The 14,103-nt window shown below is 52.8% G+C and overlaps 6 protein-coding genes across 6 annotated transcripts; 4 read left to right on the top strand and 2 right to left on the bottom strand.

The window, feature by feature from the left end:
• Positions 1 to 894: 894 nt before the first annotated feature.
• Positions 895 to 1,247, bottom strand: PG986_009406 (uncharacterized protein; the record flags this gene model as incomplete). Its single annotated transcript, XM_066845628.1, has 2 exons — positions 895 to 1,080; positions 1,143 to 1,247. The coding sequence occupies 2 exons, from the start codon at positions 1,245 to 1,247 to the stop codon at positions 895 to 897; spliced, it is 291 nt and encodes a 96-aa protein (XP_066698026.1).
• A 1,142-nt stretch (positions 1,248 to 2,389) lies between these two features.
• PG986_009407 (ribonuclease H1) lies at positions 2,390 to 2,899 on the top strand (the record flags this gene model as incomplete). Its single annotated transcript, XM_066845629.1, has 1 exon — positions 2,390 to 2,899. The coding sequence occupies one exon, from the start codon at positions 2,390 to 2,392 to the stop codon at positions 2,897 to 2,899; it is 510 nt and encodes a 169-aa protein (XP_066698027.1).
• Positions 2,900 to 3,674: 775 nt separating this feature from the next.
• Positions 3,675 to 4,817, top strand: PG986_009408 (uncharacterized protein; the record flags this gene model as incomplete). The annotated part of the gene is made up of 1 exon (XM_066845630.1): positions 3,675 to 4,817. One exon carries the CDS (start codon positions 3,675 to 3,677, stop codon positions 4,815 to 4,817), a length of 1,143 nt encoding a protein of 380 aa, XP_066698028.1.
• Positions 4,818 to 5,784: 967 nt separating this feature from the next.
• PG986_009409 (uncharacterized protein) lies at positions 5,785 to 9,507 on the top strand (the record flags this gene model as incomplete). The annotated part of the gene is made up of 1 exon (XM_066845631.1): positions 5,785 to 9,507. One exon carries the CDS (start codon positions 5,785 to 5,787, stop codon positions 9,505 to 9,507), a length of 3,723 nt encoding a protein of 1,240 aa, XP_066698029.1.
• A 479-nt stretch (positions 9,508 to 9,986) lies between these two features.
• Positions 9,987 to 11,900, top strand: PG986_009410 (uncharacterized protein; the record flags this gene model as incomplete). Its single annotated transcript, XM_066845632.1, has 2 exons — positions 9,987 to 10,072; positions 10,139 to 11,900. The coding sequence occupies 2 exons, from the start codon at positions 9,987 to 9,989 to the stop codon at positions 11,898 to 11,900; spliced, it is 1,848 nt and encodes a 615-aa protein (XP_066698030.1).
• Positions 11,901 to 12,137: 237 nt separating this feature from the next.
• PG986_009411 (uncharacterized protein) lies at positions 12,138 to 12,990 on the bottom strand (the record flags this gene model as incomplete). Its single annotated transcript, XM_066845633.1, has 3 exons — positions 12,138 to 12,317; positions 12,449 to 12,844; positions 12,985 to 12,990. The coding sequence occupies 3 exons, from the start codon at positions 12,988 to 12,990 to the stop codon at positions 12,138 to 12,140; spliced, it is 582 nt and encodes a 193-aa protein (XP_066698031.1).
• Between the last annotated feature and the right edge of the window lie 1,113 nt (positions 12,991 to 14,103).

The raw sequence follows: 14,103 nt of genomic DNA on the forward strand, positions 1-14,103 counted from the left end.
ATACGAAGATTGGTCGGCCTGGACACTTGGCAGCCCAGAACCAGTGCCGTCCATGCGACCTTCGGTCCCGTGATCTGATGCTTCTTCGTTGGCCGGCGAGATGCCACGCGGCTTTTGCATGGTCGACCCGACCTTCTCCAAGCGTTTCTCGAACGTCTGGATGTATTGCTTGCTAGATTAAAGAGATGAGCTCAAGCTTAGGTGCTTAAGTGATCGAAACCTATCTGGGTCTGGTCCTCTTACCCTTTACCCGGTCCCCGCATTCGCCTCTCGGTGTATTCGCATGTTGCTCCATTCTTTCGACATGATGCGCAGGTGGGAGTCCTGCCATCGCATCGACTCTTTCGAGACTTGCATCGCACGCATGCCTAAGTAGGCTTTGTGAGCTCTCCCAGACTGTCACGATGGGGCAAATGGATGCCTTTGAAATCCTACTTACGTTGATAGTCCGTCTTGTGTTCCGTCGGGCATCGTCCATGGCGGTTTTCATGATACTTGCAGTTGATGCTGCGCCAAATTGATCCCGCATTGATGAGGCATGAGAAATAACACTGCAAAGCTACTTCAACAGGGTATAGCGGCCTGAGATGTTAAGTTATAAAAACTTCATGTCAGTACGCAATGGCACATACATCATTCGGTGCCTGGAATTCGATTTGTTAGTGCTTAAAGTAAGTCCTGGAGGTTCTTCTGACAAAGGCGTAGATGGCTCGGATGCAGTTTGTATCCGACCCCGCACCCCCTTAGGTTAATTGATTATGAAGTAACATAGGTACGCCTGAGCACGCCCTTGACTCTACAGTTATTTCTCGTCGCTGAAAGGGTGCCAGGTAGTGGGCAGTTGATGGCATACTCTTTCGTGAGCTTGTTTCCCCAAGCGCTGGGAATGAATCGTTAGGTACAGCTCGACCTTTCAGCAGCCTGGATGAGATTCAACTCGGGTTCAAAGCTGCTAATCAGGTTGGTCGTGCAGATGACCATCTCAATCCCATTCGCCTCGAGCACCGAGGTGAGCTCCCTCACATCATCGTAGTTGACAGCGATGAGCTGGACACCAGCCTTTGCTTCCATGTTACTGGCCTAGTGTAGAGCTTATGTCAGAACTCGATCCAGCTTGGGCTCAGAGTAAAAGAACGACTTACATCTCGAGTCAGTATGAGCACTTGGTGCTCGCCTGTAGCAACCAAGGCCTCGACGATGGCAAGTCCTAGCTTGCCATTGCCTCCAGCAACTGCAATGACAGTCATGGTAGTGATGAATACCCCGGGGATGGATTGCGAGCTGGTATCTTTAGTGCGTTATAAGTGATGAATATAATGTCTGACCTTTGTTTCTGTTCATCTATTTGCCGCTGAGACCGAGGTCATATATATATACCATCCCCCTCAGTTATCACTGAATTTGTGCTCATATCAGTCGCACCATCATCATGACTGGACTGGAAATTGGAAATAGCGGCTGCAAATTGATTCCGGCGTTGTAAGCCACATTGGTAAGCAGGCCTTGACTATGATAACATATCCAGCCAGTTGAGCCTACCTACGGGGATCAGTTACATGAGTGATTGAGAATACTTGTATGACCGGAATCAAAATGCTTCCTCAAGCATTTTCAGTTAGGCTCCTTTGAATGCATCTGAAACCGATAAACACAATTGGGTGACGGCCCCCTATCCCTGATATGACTCGCACCAGCATCTTAGATTGAAATGTACAAATCCTGCTTTGCATTGCGTCCCAAAGTGGCTGGAACATAGCTCTAGGCAACATCATCATGTTTTTGATGAAATCCTCGTTTGTTGTCAGGGGCTCCCGAGGCACAGGTGACGAGGGCTATGCAGCAACTCAAAGCACCAAAAGCCTTTTGGCACAGCACAAACGGGCCAGATGTGATGTACAATTCGAGTACGCAAATGGAAAAGAATTCCTCGAGAACCTCTAGACAAGGAAGGGACTGTCTAAGTACTAAGGTAGATAGATGGTGTGTTCATGCAGCCAACCGTTGCTAGGGCTTTGCGTAGATAATTCATCCCCTGATCCTGCTGCCAGGCACGAACAAAGTCGCAAACGAGCAGAGAATAGACTCGAAACTTCCGAAATCTGGGGTTCTCTTATTTAGGCCGATACGCATCAATCACGCAGCCACATCATTCCTCGTCCAAGATATATCTACCAGAAAGTAACCGCATACCGAGCTGGGCATCTCAGTAACTCCTGCAACCCGCGAGCAACACAGCCGTTCCCTTCGGATATCCATACCGTCTATCACGATTCAGGGTCACTAGCAGAAGTTTCCCATCTCATCCCACGTGGAGCAACTCGTTATTTCAGCGCAAGCAAATGCGCATTGCCAAGATATCGTGATCCGGCAGCAGAATCCCCCTATCACCATGGTCTACAAGATGAACTTCTACGTCGACGGCGGTTGCCGGCGCAATGGCCAGCCTTACCGTGTCGTCGGCGCCGCCGCTGCAGTCTGGAAACAGCGCTATGGCCAAGTCTACCGGACCCGCGCTCTCCCTCCTTCCTTTCACCACACAATCCCGGAACCGACGAACCAGCGCGCCGAGCTGACCGCTATCATCATGGCGCTGGAGTGGGCTCTGGAGCGCTACGCTCAGCTACGTGGGTATCCGAAAGCCCGTATCCGCATCTACTCGGACTCGGAGTACGCCGTCAACTGCCTCACGACGTGGTTCTGGACGTGGTTTGGCAACGGATGGCGAAACGCCGACGGCCTCGAGGTCGCCAATAGAGACCTGATCGAGCAGGCGTTACGGCTGGACCACCGTATCCGGAGGCTCGGGTCGCTCAGCTACCAATGGATCCCCCGAGAGCAAAACCATCTGGCCGACCAGTGTTGCAATGAGGAGTTGGACAAAACGGAGAGACACTATTGAGATAGTGTGAGGCTGGAGATTGCTTGCGAGCTGTAACGAGCTCGAGAGGAGACATGGATGACCAGCGTGGATAATGGTGCGTGGTTGGCTTACCCCTGAATCTGCCGTACCTAGGTACTTTAGTCATCTCGGTTTTATGGCAGATAGCGAGCAATGATCGAAGTCATCAATGAAAAGGCATACCTGGTAGACGTAAACTCGGGAGAATACATGCGTCTCAGAAAGTTTCCATGTTGCATACTTACAGGACAGAGATTGCGGCTTGTACTGTTTGTCAGCTTGACAGAGAAGACGAAGCAGCTCAGAACTATGAGCTGGTTTCTCATAGGAACCTTGAAAAGTTGAATAAATCCAGGTTGCGGTTCCTTTCTATTGCTCCTTCGTGGTCGGCGTATCCCCAATTCTTGACCTGGTGCTTTGAGAGTGGAGTCCAGACCCCTGACAAGTAAGTAGCCCGACAGAACGGTAGATTGCGACTCTGACATGCGGGTGCAATCCGTCGGCCGAAGGTCTTGCCGCACATTCGTATATAACGCGGACTGCTTCGTTGGATCGCATCTTCATTCGTGCACACGATCAGCCGGGCCGGTCCAACAGTATATGCGTGCCATATTCCAAAGTCGCGTGCTTACGCATTCGCCCACATGTACCTTGACTAGGCAACAATATTGAATAATATTTCAAAAGGACACATCATCCTACGAAGCTGGGACCGGTTCTTCTACGTTTTGTTAACTCAAGTACCTGGAAAGGTCTTGAAAAATCAAGAAGGAAAATGACGACAAGTCAGGACAATCGCATCACTATCAATACGCCCAACGACGGACCTATAGAGGCTGTCTTCGGCGAAGCATCTCCGGAACAGCGCGTGGAATGCTTCAAACAGGCAGGCTGCTCGTTCGTTTGGTCAGTCCCCGAAGACCAATGGATCGCTGCCGAAGAACAGCTCGGACAATTGCCGCTCCTGCGTGGGAAGGGTTGCCGGCATTGGTGTCTCTATAAGGCAGACGCGCCCAATGAGATTATATCCTCTCTGCGGACAATCCGCCGTGAAGTGCTTATCCGGGACGAGCAGGGCGTACGGCAGGAGACCGGCTACGACATCGCCATGGTCGCTACCGACGCCAAGTACCGCGGCCACGGCCTCGCCTCGTTCCTCATGCGCAAGGTCGGGGAATGGGCGGACGGGCCCGGCGCCGCGCCCGTGACAACCCTCTACACCGCCGTCGGCCCCTTCTACGTGAAGCTCGGCTGGGAATTGCTGCCCGCGCCGCAGGTCAGCTTTGAGCTGCCGCCCGGCGTGAGCCAAGACGCGTTGCAGCGCAAGCGTGGAGAAAGCCAGTTGTTGCGAACCCGCCTGGTCGGACCGGGCGAAATGCCCGATCTCTGCAGCCGCGACATCGCGCAGCTGCGCTCCCAGGTCGAGGCGTACGATCTCGCCCCGAACACGTCCCTCGTGACTACGTTGCCAATCCCGGAGCAGCTGGAGTGGTACCAGGAGATGGCCAAGCTTCAAAGTCTCACTTGGTGCGAAGGTCGGGAGGTCGAGGCGGTGGGGGCTATATGCGAGGAAGCTGATGCTTGGATACTGTGGTATCAAGACCTGAGGAATAAGGAACTGAAGATCGCACGAGTCAAGCCTGGGTATGGAGACACCGACTTGACAAAGCAGGCACTGGTGCAGCTGCTGTCCCGGGCGATGGAGGAGGCACTTTCGTGGGAAGGGTTGCTGGTGAAGATTGTGATTTGGGATCCGAGTTCCGAAGTACTTGGGGCGCTGGAGATATTGGGGAAGGAACTGGGGTTTACGCCGAAGAGCGAAATGCGCGACGGCGTCAACCAGACGTCGATTCGATGGGCAAAGGCTGAGAACAGGCAAACAGTCTTCTGGCCGAATGAGTTCTACGCATGTAATTGATTCATTTATTTAGTAAATATTCTGTTCCTAACGCCAAATCCATCCCTCCCCTATACATGGAAGAGATACCATCACTGACCAAGTGGCACCCCATGGAATATTTCTTATCATTGTTACGCAGAGCATGGTTGTCAGACTCGGTAACAAGGCTCGAGATAAGCCGGGTGACAGTCCTCCGCCCTCTTCTTGCGTACCACGATAGGATGCCGTCGGGATACGGACAGTTATGATTTTCAATGGCCAGCTGTCTGACATGGACAAATCTTGGCTACGCCCATCAACAAGGATTGGAATTGGCTGCGCCTCATCACGAGCGGGGTCAGCAAATCGAGGAGACTGGCATACACAGCCGAATGAGCTCGGGTAATCTCATAAACGATAGAAAAGCAGAGACTAATGAGAAGCAATTGTACCGAGAGTGAAATGCAGTTCAAGGGGTTTGAAGCGGTTCGCAACAGGCATTCTAACCACCCGAGCCAGCATGTCATCGTCTGGATGGGCAAAAGGACGAGACTCCAAGCTCTGAATCATGTTCGATTATCATCGTACAGACGAGCGTTGTTTTCAACCTTGCGAGGTAAATCCCGCAACGGGACAGGCGAAGGTCAGGGTTTCAGAACATATCTTCTGAAGGCTCATCAAGTGGCTGTACATAAGTAGGCCGTTCAGTGGGAGCCCTCGAATCTGCGATGGCGCCCGACTCGCGCCCGACTCCTGTGCAAACTGAATAGCCTGTCTGCTATATGTAACACACAATGCAATAAATCCCAACATATTTTGCAGGCACCAGGATGGCAGTGCTCATGATCGTCTCAAACTTATGTAGTGTCGATACCCACCTGTGTCGGACCATGGAACTTGGGGCTCTGGGCTACAGTGAGTGGTGATGATACACCAATTTGACCCAACTTATTTTTCTCTGGATCTACTCATTACTGATAGTATCGAATATCCGATCAAAGCAATCATGTCATTTGGGTGGTCTGCATCAGACATCGTTTCCGCTGTCAAGTTCTTAGCGGCTATTGGAAATGCCCTCAAGGAGTCTGGGGGTGCAGAGGACACATATCGCGAGGATTGTCTTTTCCTGGAATCGATCGAGAATATACTGAACAGAGTAGGCCAGTCATCACCAAATGGAGGCCTAAGTCAAGCTGCGCAATCCTTGACCGTGGATATCGTGACCCAGATTCAGACTATGAGGTCAGGCCTGGACAAATACGCACCTACTTTATCCCGGCACCAACGATTGATAGGCCGCATAGTCCCCCTCCGACGCGGCACTAGAAAGGTTCAATACGGAGTCTTTGTTTCGGCAGAGGTGCAGAAGCTTCGTGTACGCATATCCCAACGACTTCAAGCCCTGCAGCTTGATCTCGGTGCAACCCATATGAACGTGCTTAGCGATCTAAGAGATGGTGTGTCTCATATCCCGACATCCTTGAATGATTTGCAGACGAACATCTCACGAATACCAACTTCGTTAATCGAGAATGTGAGATCACCTTTGGAAGCGAAATTGGACAATCAAACGGCCAGTCTCTCTGCCATACGCCAACGAGACCTACTCCGGCAGGTTCTCGCTTGGCTCAATCCGGTCATGGCGTTCGAAGACAAGCATCAAGACTGCCGGAGAAACTTAGTTTCGGGCTCATGCGATTGGATCATGGGAAAGCCCGAGTATAAGCATTGGCATAGCGATGGAGGGTTACTTTGGGTAACCGGAATTCCTGGTGCTGGCAAAACGATCCTTGCTAGTTGGGCCATCACACAACTGTTGAAGTCGCGCACAGTCTTGTACTTCTACTGCGAAGCACGTACAGAGCTGTCCCGGAACGCAACGAACATAATATCTACTCTCTTGTGGCAACTTCTTAAATGCAACGAAGACCTATTGGACCACTTTACGGATGGATATGGTCTGGGCGGCAGCCCTAATATGTCTACCATGAAGCCAATTCTACATAGGGTGCTACAGCTAAGGCCTGGGATAACCATTGTAGTCGACGGTATTGATGAATGTGCTACAAAAGCCAGGCAGGAGATATGCGAGATGTTGATCAGTCTTCCATGTACAACTCAAGCCCTCGTGTTCAGTCGCGACATAGGGGATATTCGAGATATACTTCTGAAAGACCAGCACATCAAGCAGGCAACAAACCTTGAGATCACGACCATGGATACCGAGGCGGACATCAAGCATTACATCGCAGGGGCAATCTCAAGTTTGCCAAATATGGACCAGAGTGCTGCACACCAGATAACAAACGCAATCCAAAGAAAGGCACAAGGCATGTTCCTTTGGGTGCACCTCGTGGTCAGACAGATTCAGAACGGCTGCCTCGATCTTGAAGACCAATTGGAAGCCATCGAGGATATGCCAAACAGTCTCAACGAACTGTATGATGGGGTGTTGCGGAGGATTCACGCGGAATCAACGAGTCAGGCCATACGGCAGTCCAGGGTAATCTTGCAGTGGCTTACTTGTGCTCAACGACCTCTCCGACTGTACGAGATAGCAGCCGCCTCGAAGCTGACGCCAAATAGGCTGGACGAGCGTTGTATGCCTGGAAGGTCTCTATTTGGCGAAGAAGAGATAGCGAAAGTGCTGCGGCGGCGCTGCGGAACGCTTGTCCGGATTTCGGTAACAGAGAGCAGGAGCACTATCTCGTTGGTGCATGAAACAGCTAAAGCATTTCTACTGCGCTACGAAGGCTCGAGTGTGGCGTATAAGGAGATGCTTGTGGATGCGACGCTTACCCATGCTTTCATCGCACGGAGTTGCTTGACCTACTTGTGTTACGAGAATCTAGAGTTTGCGCCTTTTCAACAACAAAGAACCTCAGGCAATGAACCAATAACCGTCACTCGAGACTTGTTGCAGTTGAGGTTTCAATCTTATTTGGAGCATAACCATCTCTTGGAATATGCTACAACATACTGGGCCGATCACGTCTCTCTCTCGGACGTGAGTGAAGATGTCTACCACAGTATTCAGCGCCTGCAATTGTCTGAACGCAATACTGTGAGGTGGTTACAGGTCTTCCTACGGCTACACGGAGATCGAGACGTATTTAGAAGCAGCACAGCATTGAAACACTTGGAACTCATTGAGGCTTTCAAAGCTAGGATCGCTTATCCCTCTGAGCATTTCGACTGCTGGCTTTCTCACCTAAAGGGCCCCCGAGATGGCAGGTTCGATAGATGGGAACGGTTTCTGAGCTCAGGTCAAGCAAATGACTTCCTTCCAAGCCTGCATGTTGCTGCCTTCTTCGACTTTGCCCAGTTCGTCAATGATCAACTGAGGAATGGCACGCATGTAGACGAAAGGAGTGTGGACGGGCAAACAGCTCTTCATCTTGCAGCGCGGGCTGATTCCACCATCAGCGGTCAGATGTTGATCTCGCATGGAGCAGATGTCAATTCCCCTGGTTGGAGTACGAATACGCCTCTATCATGGGCAATTGACGGGGAAGCTTACGAAACGCATATAAGGTCGGGTAAATTCCGCATGGCAGAGGTGCTACTTGCTGCTGGGTCAAAAGCTGACGACACTTGTGATCCATTCTCACCTTTACACCGAGCATCTGGTATTCCAATGCCAGACGACCCATTCCTGCTTGGGTTTATACGCTCTCTTCTACAACACGGCGCACATAAACACATCAATGGTCGTCCTCGGGACCGGCCACCCCTTGGCATTGCTGCGGCACTGGGAGCCCCTAAGCTCGCGCAGCTGCTTATCGAGCACGGTGCTGATCCGAACGGTGGCCGAGAAGGTGACACTTACGAGATCTCGCGCCGTTATCCGCTTATAGCAGGGCTGAGCAGAAATGCAAATACGGAAGTCATACGCGTGCTGCTTGAAGCTGGTGCCAACCCTAATGTATCAGACCCTGCCGGCCGAAGCCCTCTTCAGGTTTGCCTTGGGAATGCAGGGTCACAGGAACTCATGACCATGCTTCTGGATTTCGGCGCAGACGTGAACCATAACTCTGCGGATGGGTCTACGGCTTTACATATCGCTTCTTCAAGTGATAACCCCAACATCGTTGCGGCTTTAATAGCACACGGTGCTTGTCTTGGTGTTGAAGATGTTGATGGAAAAACACCATTGATTCATGCGATTGAAAAGAGGTGCTTCAGAGTCGCTCGCATGTTGGTCGACGCTGGAGCGTCCACAGAAGGTAGTCGTTGGAAAGCCTCACTTTTAGGTAGCGGTAGCATCGAGTGGACCAGCGCTACACATTGGCCGCAAAATGAACGGGAAGCACTTGAAGTATACTGGATGTTACGGCGTAGGTTCTCGCCGGCAGGAAGGTCAGGCTTGCCTCGCCACTTCGTTGTCCAAATCATGGAAACTGCGAAGTACTGGGTAAAGACCACCAGCAGCCGAACGGCCAGCGAGAAGTACGACGAAAACAGATCATCACTTGATCAGCCATACCTCCTGTCGATTCCGGTTGTGGGATGTGGCTCTTTCCCTGTTCGCAGGATCAAGATCACGGTCTGGAGCCATGACCAGGGTTGGTCGAGTTACAAGAGTTGCCATGGGACTTACGAGAATTCGAGTACATGGTTCGAAGTCGTCATCCAGAAGGCAGATGGAAGCATGGTAGATATCGAACAAGAAAAAGGCATATACAGCACAACATCCACGCTAGTCTCGTTACTAGACGACATGTGCTAGTATTTGGAACGCATTTCCCGGATGTGTCTCGTTCCTGGTTACAGCAAATTGGAGTTGGTGATCGCATCGGGGTTATTCCACGAGCACAGTATGCTGGCTGGGTTAACTTTGTCGAGAGATTGGACATCGAAATCATGTCAAGTTGTATTCATGATACTACCTAATGCCGGGAGCTAGAATCTCGGGAAAATGAAACCATGTAATCGCAACGAGAATACAAACGTGTTTGCATTGCTCCAGGCACGCCGGAAGTCTTCAGCCTGAACATAAACAAATACCGTCTGTGTACACTTAATACCTACATACCTACATGTACCTACATACATGTATTACATACCTAAAGTATTATTACCCCACGTTGCGGAGGAGTGGGGCATCTCAATTGTGCAGGTACCTGCTGCCGATCTTTTTTTTTGAACTTCCGAAATTTCTATTTGAACATAGACCTACGTTCTGGTATCTCGGTGACCAGCGCAACAATGCACTCGCTGGTAGAACCCAACGCCTGGGTGGCCATCAAGCTGCCCTCAGAGAACCTGCGAGTGCTCCAACTCACGCCAAACACGTAAGACTTCTTCAAACTCCCGTTGCTACCAGCCCCACCACTGACTGATCTTGCCTCTGTCCTTAGGACCATCTCCCTCGGCAAGTATGGATCTTTTCCGAGCAACTTGATTATCCACCGACCCTACCACATTACCTACGAATTGGAGGATAAGAAGGACAACGAAACCTTCAACCGTCTACGCATCGTGCCCGCCTCCGAGCTCTACAGCGACATCCTGTCCTCGAGCTCGTTCCTGTCCCCCGACTCCGCCAGCCCCAGCCCCGAGGGCGACGACGCCGAGGATGCGATCCCCACGGGCGTCGAGTACGCGCTTGTCGACGCCGACTCGGGCGCCGTCGTCGCCAAGACGGACCGCGCCGAGCTGGACGCTGAGGCGCGCCAGAGCCTGACCATGGAGCAGATCGAGGAGCTCAAGAAGGACGTCACCGACGCCGGCCGCGACATCATCACCAAGCTCATGCTGTCCCACTCGGCCATCAGCCAGAAGACCGAGTACTCGCTCGCTAAGTACAAGCTGCTCAAGACGAAGAAGTACATTCGCCGGTTTTGCGTGCTGCCCCTCGACGTGTCGATGCTGGACTACTGGTTGCTGGAGGAGAAGGACCCGGCCAAGATCATGGACCTGCGCGAGGAGATGATTGGCCTCTTGGGATGCTGGGCAAACGTGCACTTTGGCGGCGAGTCGCGATGCCTTAATGAGGAAGAGCAGGAAGCGGCCGCGAACGGCACGAACACCGCCACGAAACCCGAAGACTCGACTGGCCGCTGGTTGGTCGTTGATGATACGGGAGGTTTGCTTGTGGCGGCCATGGCCGAGCGCATGGGTGTTTTATACCCCCCCGAGAAGGATGAAGAAGAGATGAACCCCCCACAAAAGCGACGACGAGATTCAGAAAGCCAGCCAGAGCCCGCCGGAGGCGAAGGAGAAAGTGAACCACAAGCTCAGTCAGCGGAGAAAACGCAACCACCCTCGGGCGGTGACGCTTCAGGTCAAGAACACATCGTCACGAAACGCGTCAAGTACCCGACAGGAGACCCGAGACACAAGGACGACTTGGCCGTCCCCTATGCGAATTGCAACACAATGACGCTTCTACACCACAACTCCCAGCCTAACCTCAGCTTCCTCCGTTACTACGACTTCGACAACACGAACCCAACGCAGAGCCTAATGCACCCACTGGCACGGCATCTGATGACATTGTCCTGGTTACAATTACTGGACCCCTTGGCTGACTCGACCTACGCAAACGAGCCACCGAGCGTCAGTTCCGACGAACTGAAGACCTGGAAGGCTAATCGCCGGGGCAACTATCACCGGAAGCGACGCAGATGGGCCCGTATCCGTCACGTGGTCGACCGCACCCGTGGTGGCGGTTTCTCGGGCCTGGTGGTGGCCAGCACCATGGATCCTACCTCGATCATGCGCCACGCCGTGCCGCTCCTGGCCGGAGGCGCACCTATCGCCATCTACTCGCAGACGCCGGAACCACTCACCGCCTTGATGGATTGCTATAGTGTCGCAAGACGGGCGGCCTGGATATCTGACCCACCGGAGGAAGCTATCGGCAAGACCACCGAAGAGCTGGAGCAGTGGGCCGGCACCGACGAGTTTCCCTTGAACCCGTCTTTGGTGCTCGGAGCCGCGATGCAGACGAGCAGGGTACGCAAGTGGCAAGTCTTGCCAGGCCGGACACATCCCCTGATGACAAGTAAAGGAGGCGCCGAGGGCTACATATTTACGGCTTGGAGGGTGAAGCCTGCAGAGGGCAGGGTAGAGGCGAGAGGAAAAGGCAGGACGAAGAAGGGAAAGTCCGGCCGATAGAATCGGTCTAAGAAATGGAACAGAACTGGATGAGGCATTATATTAAGCGAACGGGATCAGGCTGAGACGTCCAAACCTTGGCTTTGATCTGTACATAGATCATCAAACATGATACCCCTTAATAGAGCCTTGCCAGCATTTTACAAGATACAAATTGTTGACCTTCATCTGGGAGGTGTTTATTGTGATTTGGTTTACGCCATGACAATCTAACATGAATTTGCTGCTGCTGCCGCTCTACAAGCTCTTTCCCATAAACTTCCTCTTGGTGAAGCTCAACCACCACTTGCTCGGCTTTCCGTCTCCGCCTTCTTCGTACACTCTTGCTAATAACCGGGTGGCCAGCTCCTGTCGCACCTGTGAGAGATATTGCCGCAGTTGTTCGGCGTCCTGTCGGTCCCGTGGGGCTTCGTACATCTGTTTTGTTGTTAGTTTCCCAATGTTTTAGCCTCGTATTTGCTTTTCCCCCTTTTCTAGTCTGACCGGCCACAGCTTCCAGCGCAGCAACACAGACATCGACCCGTACGAAAAAAGACCATATAACTCACCTGGTTCAGAGGGAAGCCCGGGTCGCCGGGGATGGAAAAGTTGAGGTCGAGGGCCGTGTTGAAGACCTCCTTGGTGGCGTCGCGGACGCCGTGCTGGGGGCGGATCTTGCCAAGGCACTCGCTCACGTAGAGGATGCCGTAGATGAGGAGGCGGTCGGCGGGGCCCTGGATCTCGAAGTTGCGGAAGAAGGTGTTGGCGCGGAAGAGCGACAGGACCTCGTCCAGGATGTCGTACGACTCGGCGTCCGGGTCGGGGGACTCGTGGGGGGCCAGCGGCGGGTTGGGGAAGGGCAGCGTGTAGGCCGGCCCGCGCGTCTTGGTCCGCAGCGGCAGCAGCGGCACGTTGCCGATCAGGCGCGGAGGGTTGGGGTCCTCGTTGAACATGGAGTTGTAGGCCTATGGACGCCCGGCAAGGGGGCGCGGAATTAGTTGAGGTTGCTGGTGGTGATGGTTGCATAATGGCGGTATCGAGAGGGTGGTTGGTGTAATTGAGACTGCACACGGGGAGACAGATGTAGTGAGTGTTGCAGACTTACCGGCATCTTGGGCGAGATGTCACCGAAATCGTCGGTGATGGCTCAAGCTGTACAATTGCTACGGTTGAAGGTATCGTGGTGTACTCTGTGATGAAGCTCAGTGCTCCTTGGTGCTGCCTTGCCTTGCCTTACTGGGGGGGGGGCTGCTACTCGTCCAGTGGAGGGGCTCCTTGCTACCTATTGCTTGGCCAAGGCTGACGTTCTGGTCCACACGGTGACACAGGCCCCTAACAGCAGCAGCGGTTCAGGGATGGGAAATTGTTAGTGAAAGACGTCACTTGCCTGCTCGGCTATTTCCCGGCTCAGCCAGTCTGTCTGGCAGTCTGGCAGTCTGGCAGTCTGGCAGTCTGGCAGTCTGACTCACCGCCACGGCAGGTACTTGCTGGATGTACCTCGCTGACTAAGACTTGCAGCAGTTTCATTAGGCAGCCACACATCAATCAACTGGGAGGATGGGGCTTGCCGCTGCCAGTCAGATTCGGACACACCAACTTCTGGTCATGGGTCTGCTACTAAGTAACAGCAAAAAGCCGGTTTTATGCGCGCGTTCCGTGGGTGGTGGATGTGGCAGAGTGTACGGTACCAGCCCAGCAGCTACTGATTTGTGTTCCCGGCTGTCTCTCGCTCCTCGCATCCGTCAAGATCCGTCACCGTCAGGTCTCTCTCGTCGCCCCCTCATCCCGGGCTGGAGCCTAGCACGTACGAAGTACCTTCGTACCCTCTCAGATTGAGAGAAAAAGCTGTAACGTGATCTGGCGATTTAGCGCGAATCGACTGCCAGCAGCGACACGCCCCTCTTTTGTGTGTATATTTGGCCACCCCTCGTCGCGCCCACATCCACCCTTCTCCAGGTCTTTCTCTTTGGTTTCGTTTTACCGCTCTCTTGGTTGATCTGCATCTCGGACTCGTCGCATTCCAGCACCTTACACACTCACAATTCGCGATCGAATCTTGGTCGCCAGTCCCCAAGACATCTTATCTCAACCCGCATTCTAAGGCTCTTTTTATCCACAGACCGACTCAACGGCCGACACTACATACATAACTTGGTACGCCCTGCGTGAGTCAACTCCGGCTCTTGCAGTCCAAGCGCGTCATAGCATTCCAATTGTCGCAGCT

The sequence above is a fragment of the Apiospora aurea genome, assembly GCF_038362705.1.
Source record: "Apiospora aurea strain CBS 24483 chromosome Unknown utg000006l_segment0_segment0, whole genome shotgun sequence".
In the NCBI taxonomy this organism is placed as follows: domain Eukaryota; kingdom Fungi; phylum Ascomycota; class Sordariomycetes; order Amphisphaeriales; family Apiosporaceae; genus Apiospora; species Apiospora aurea.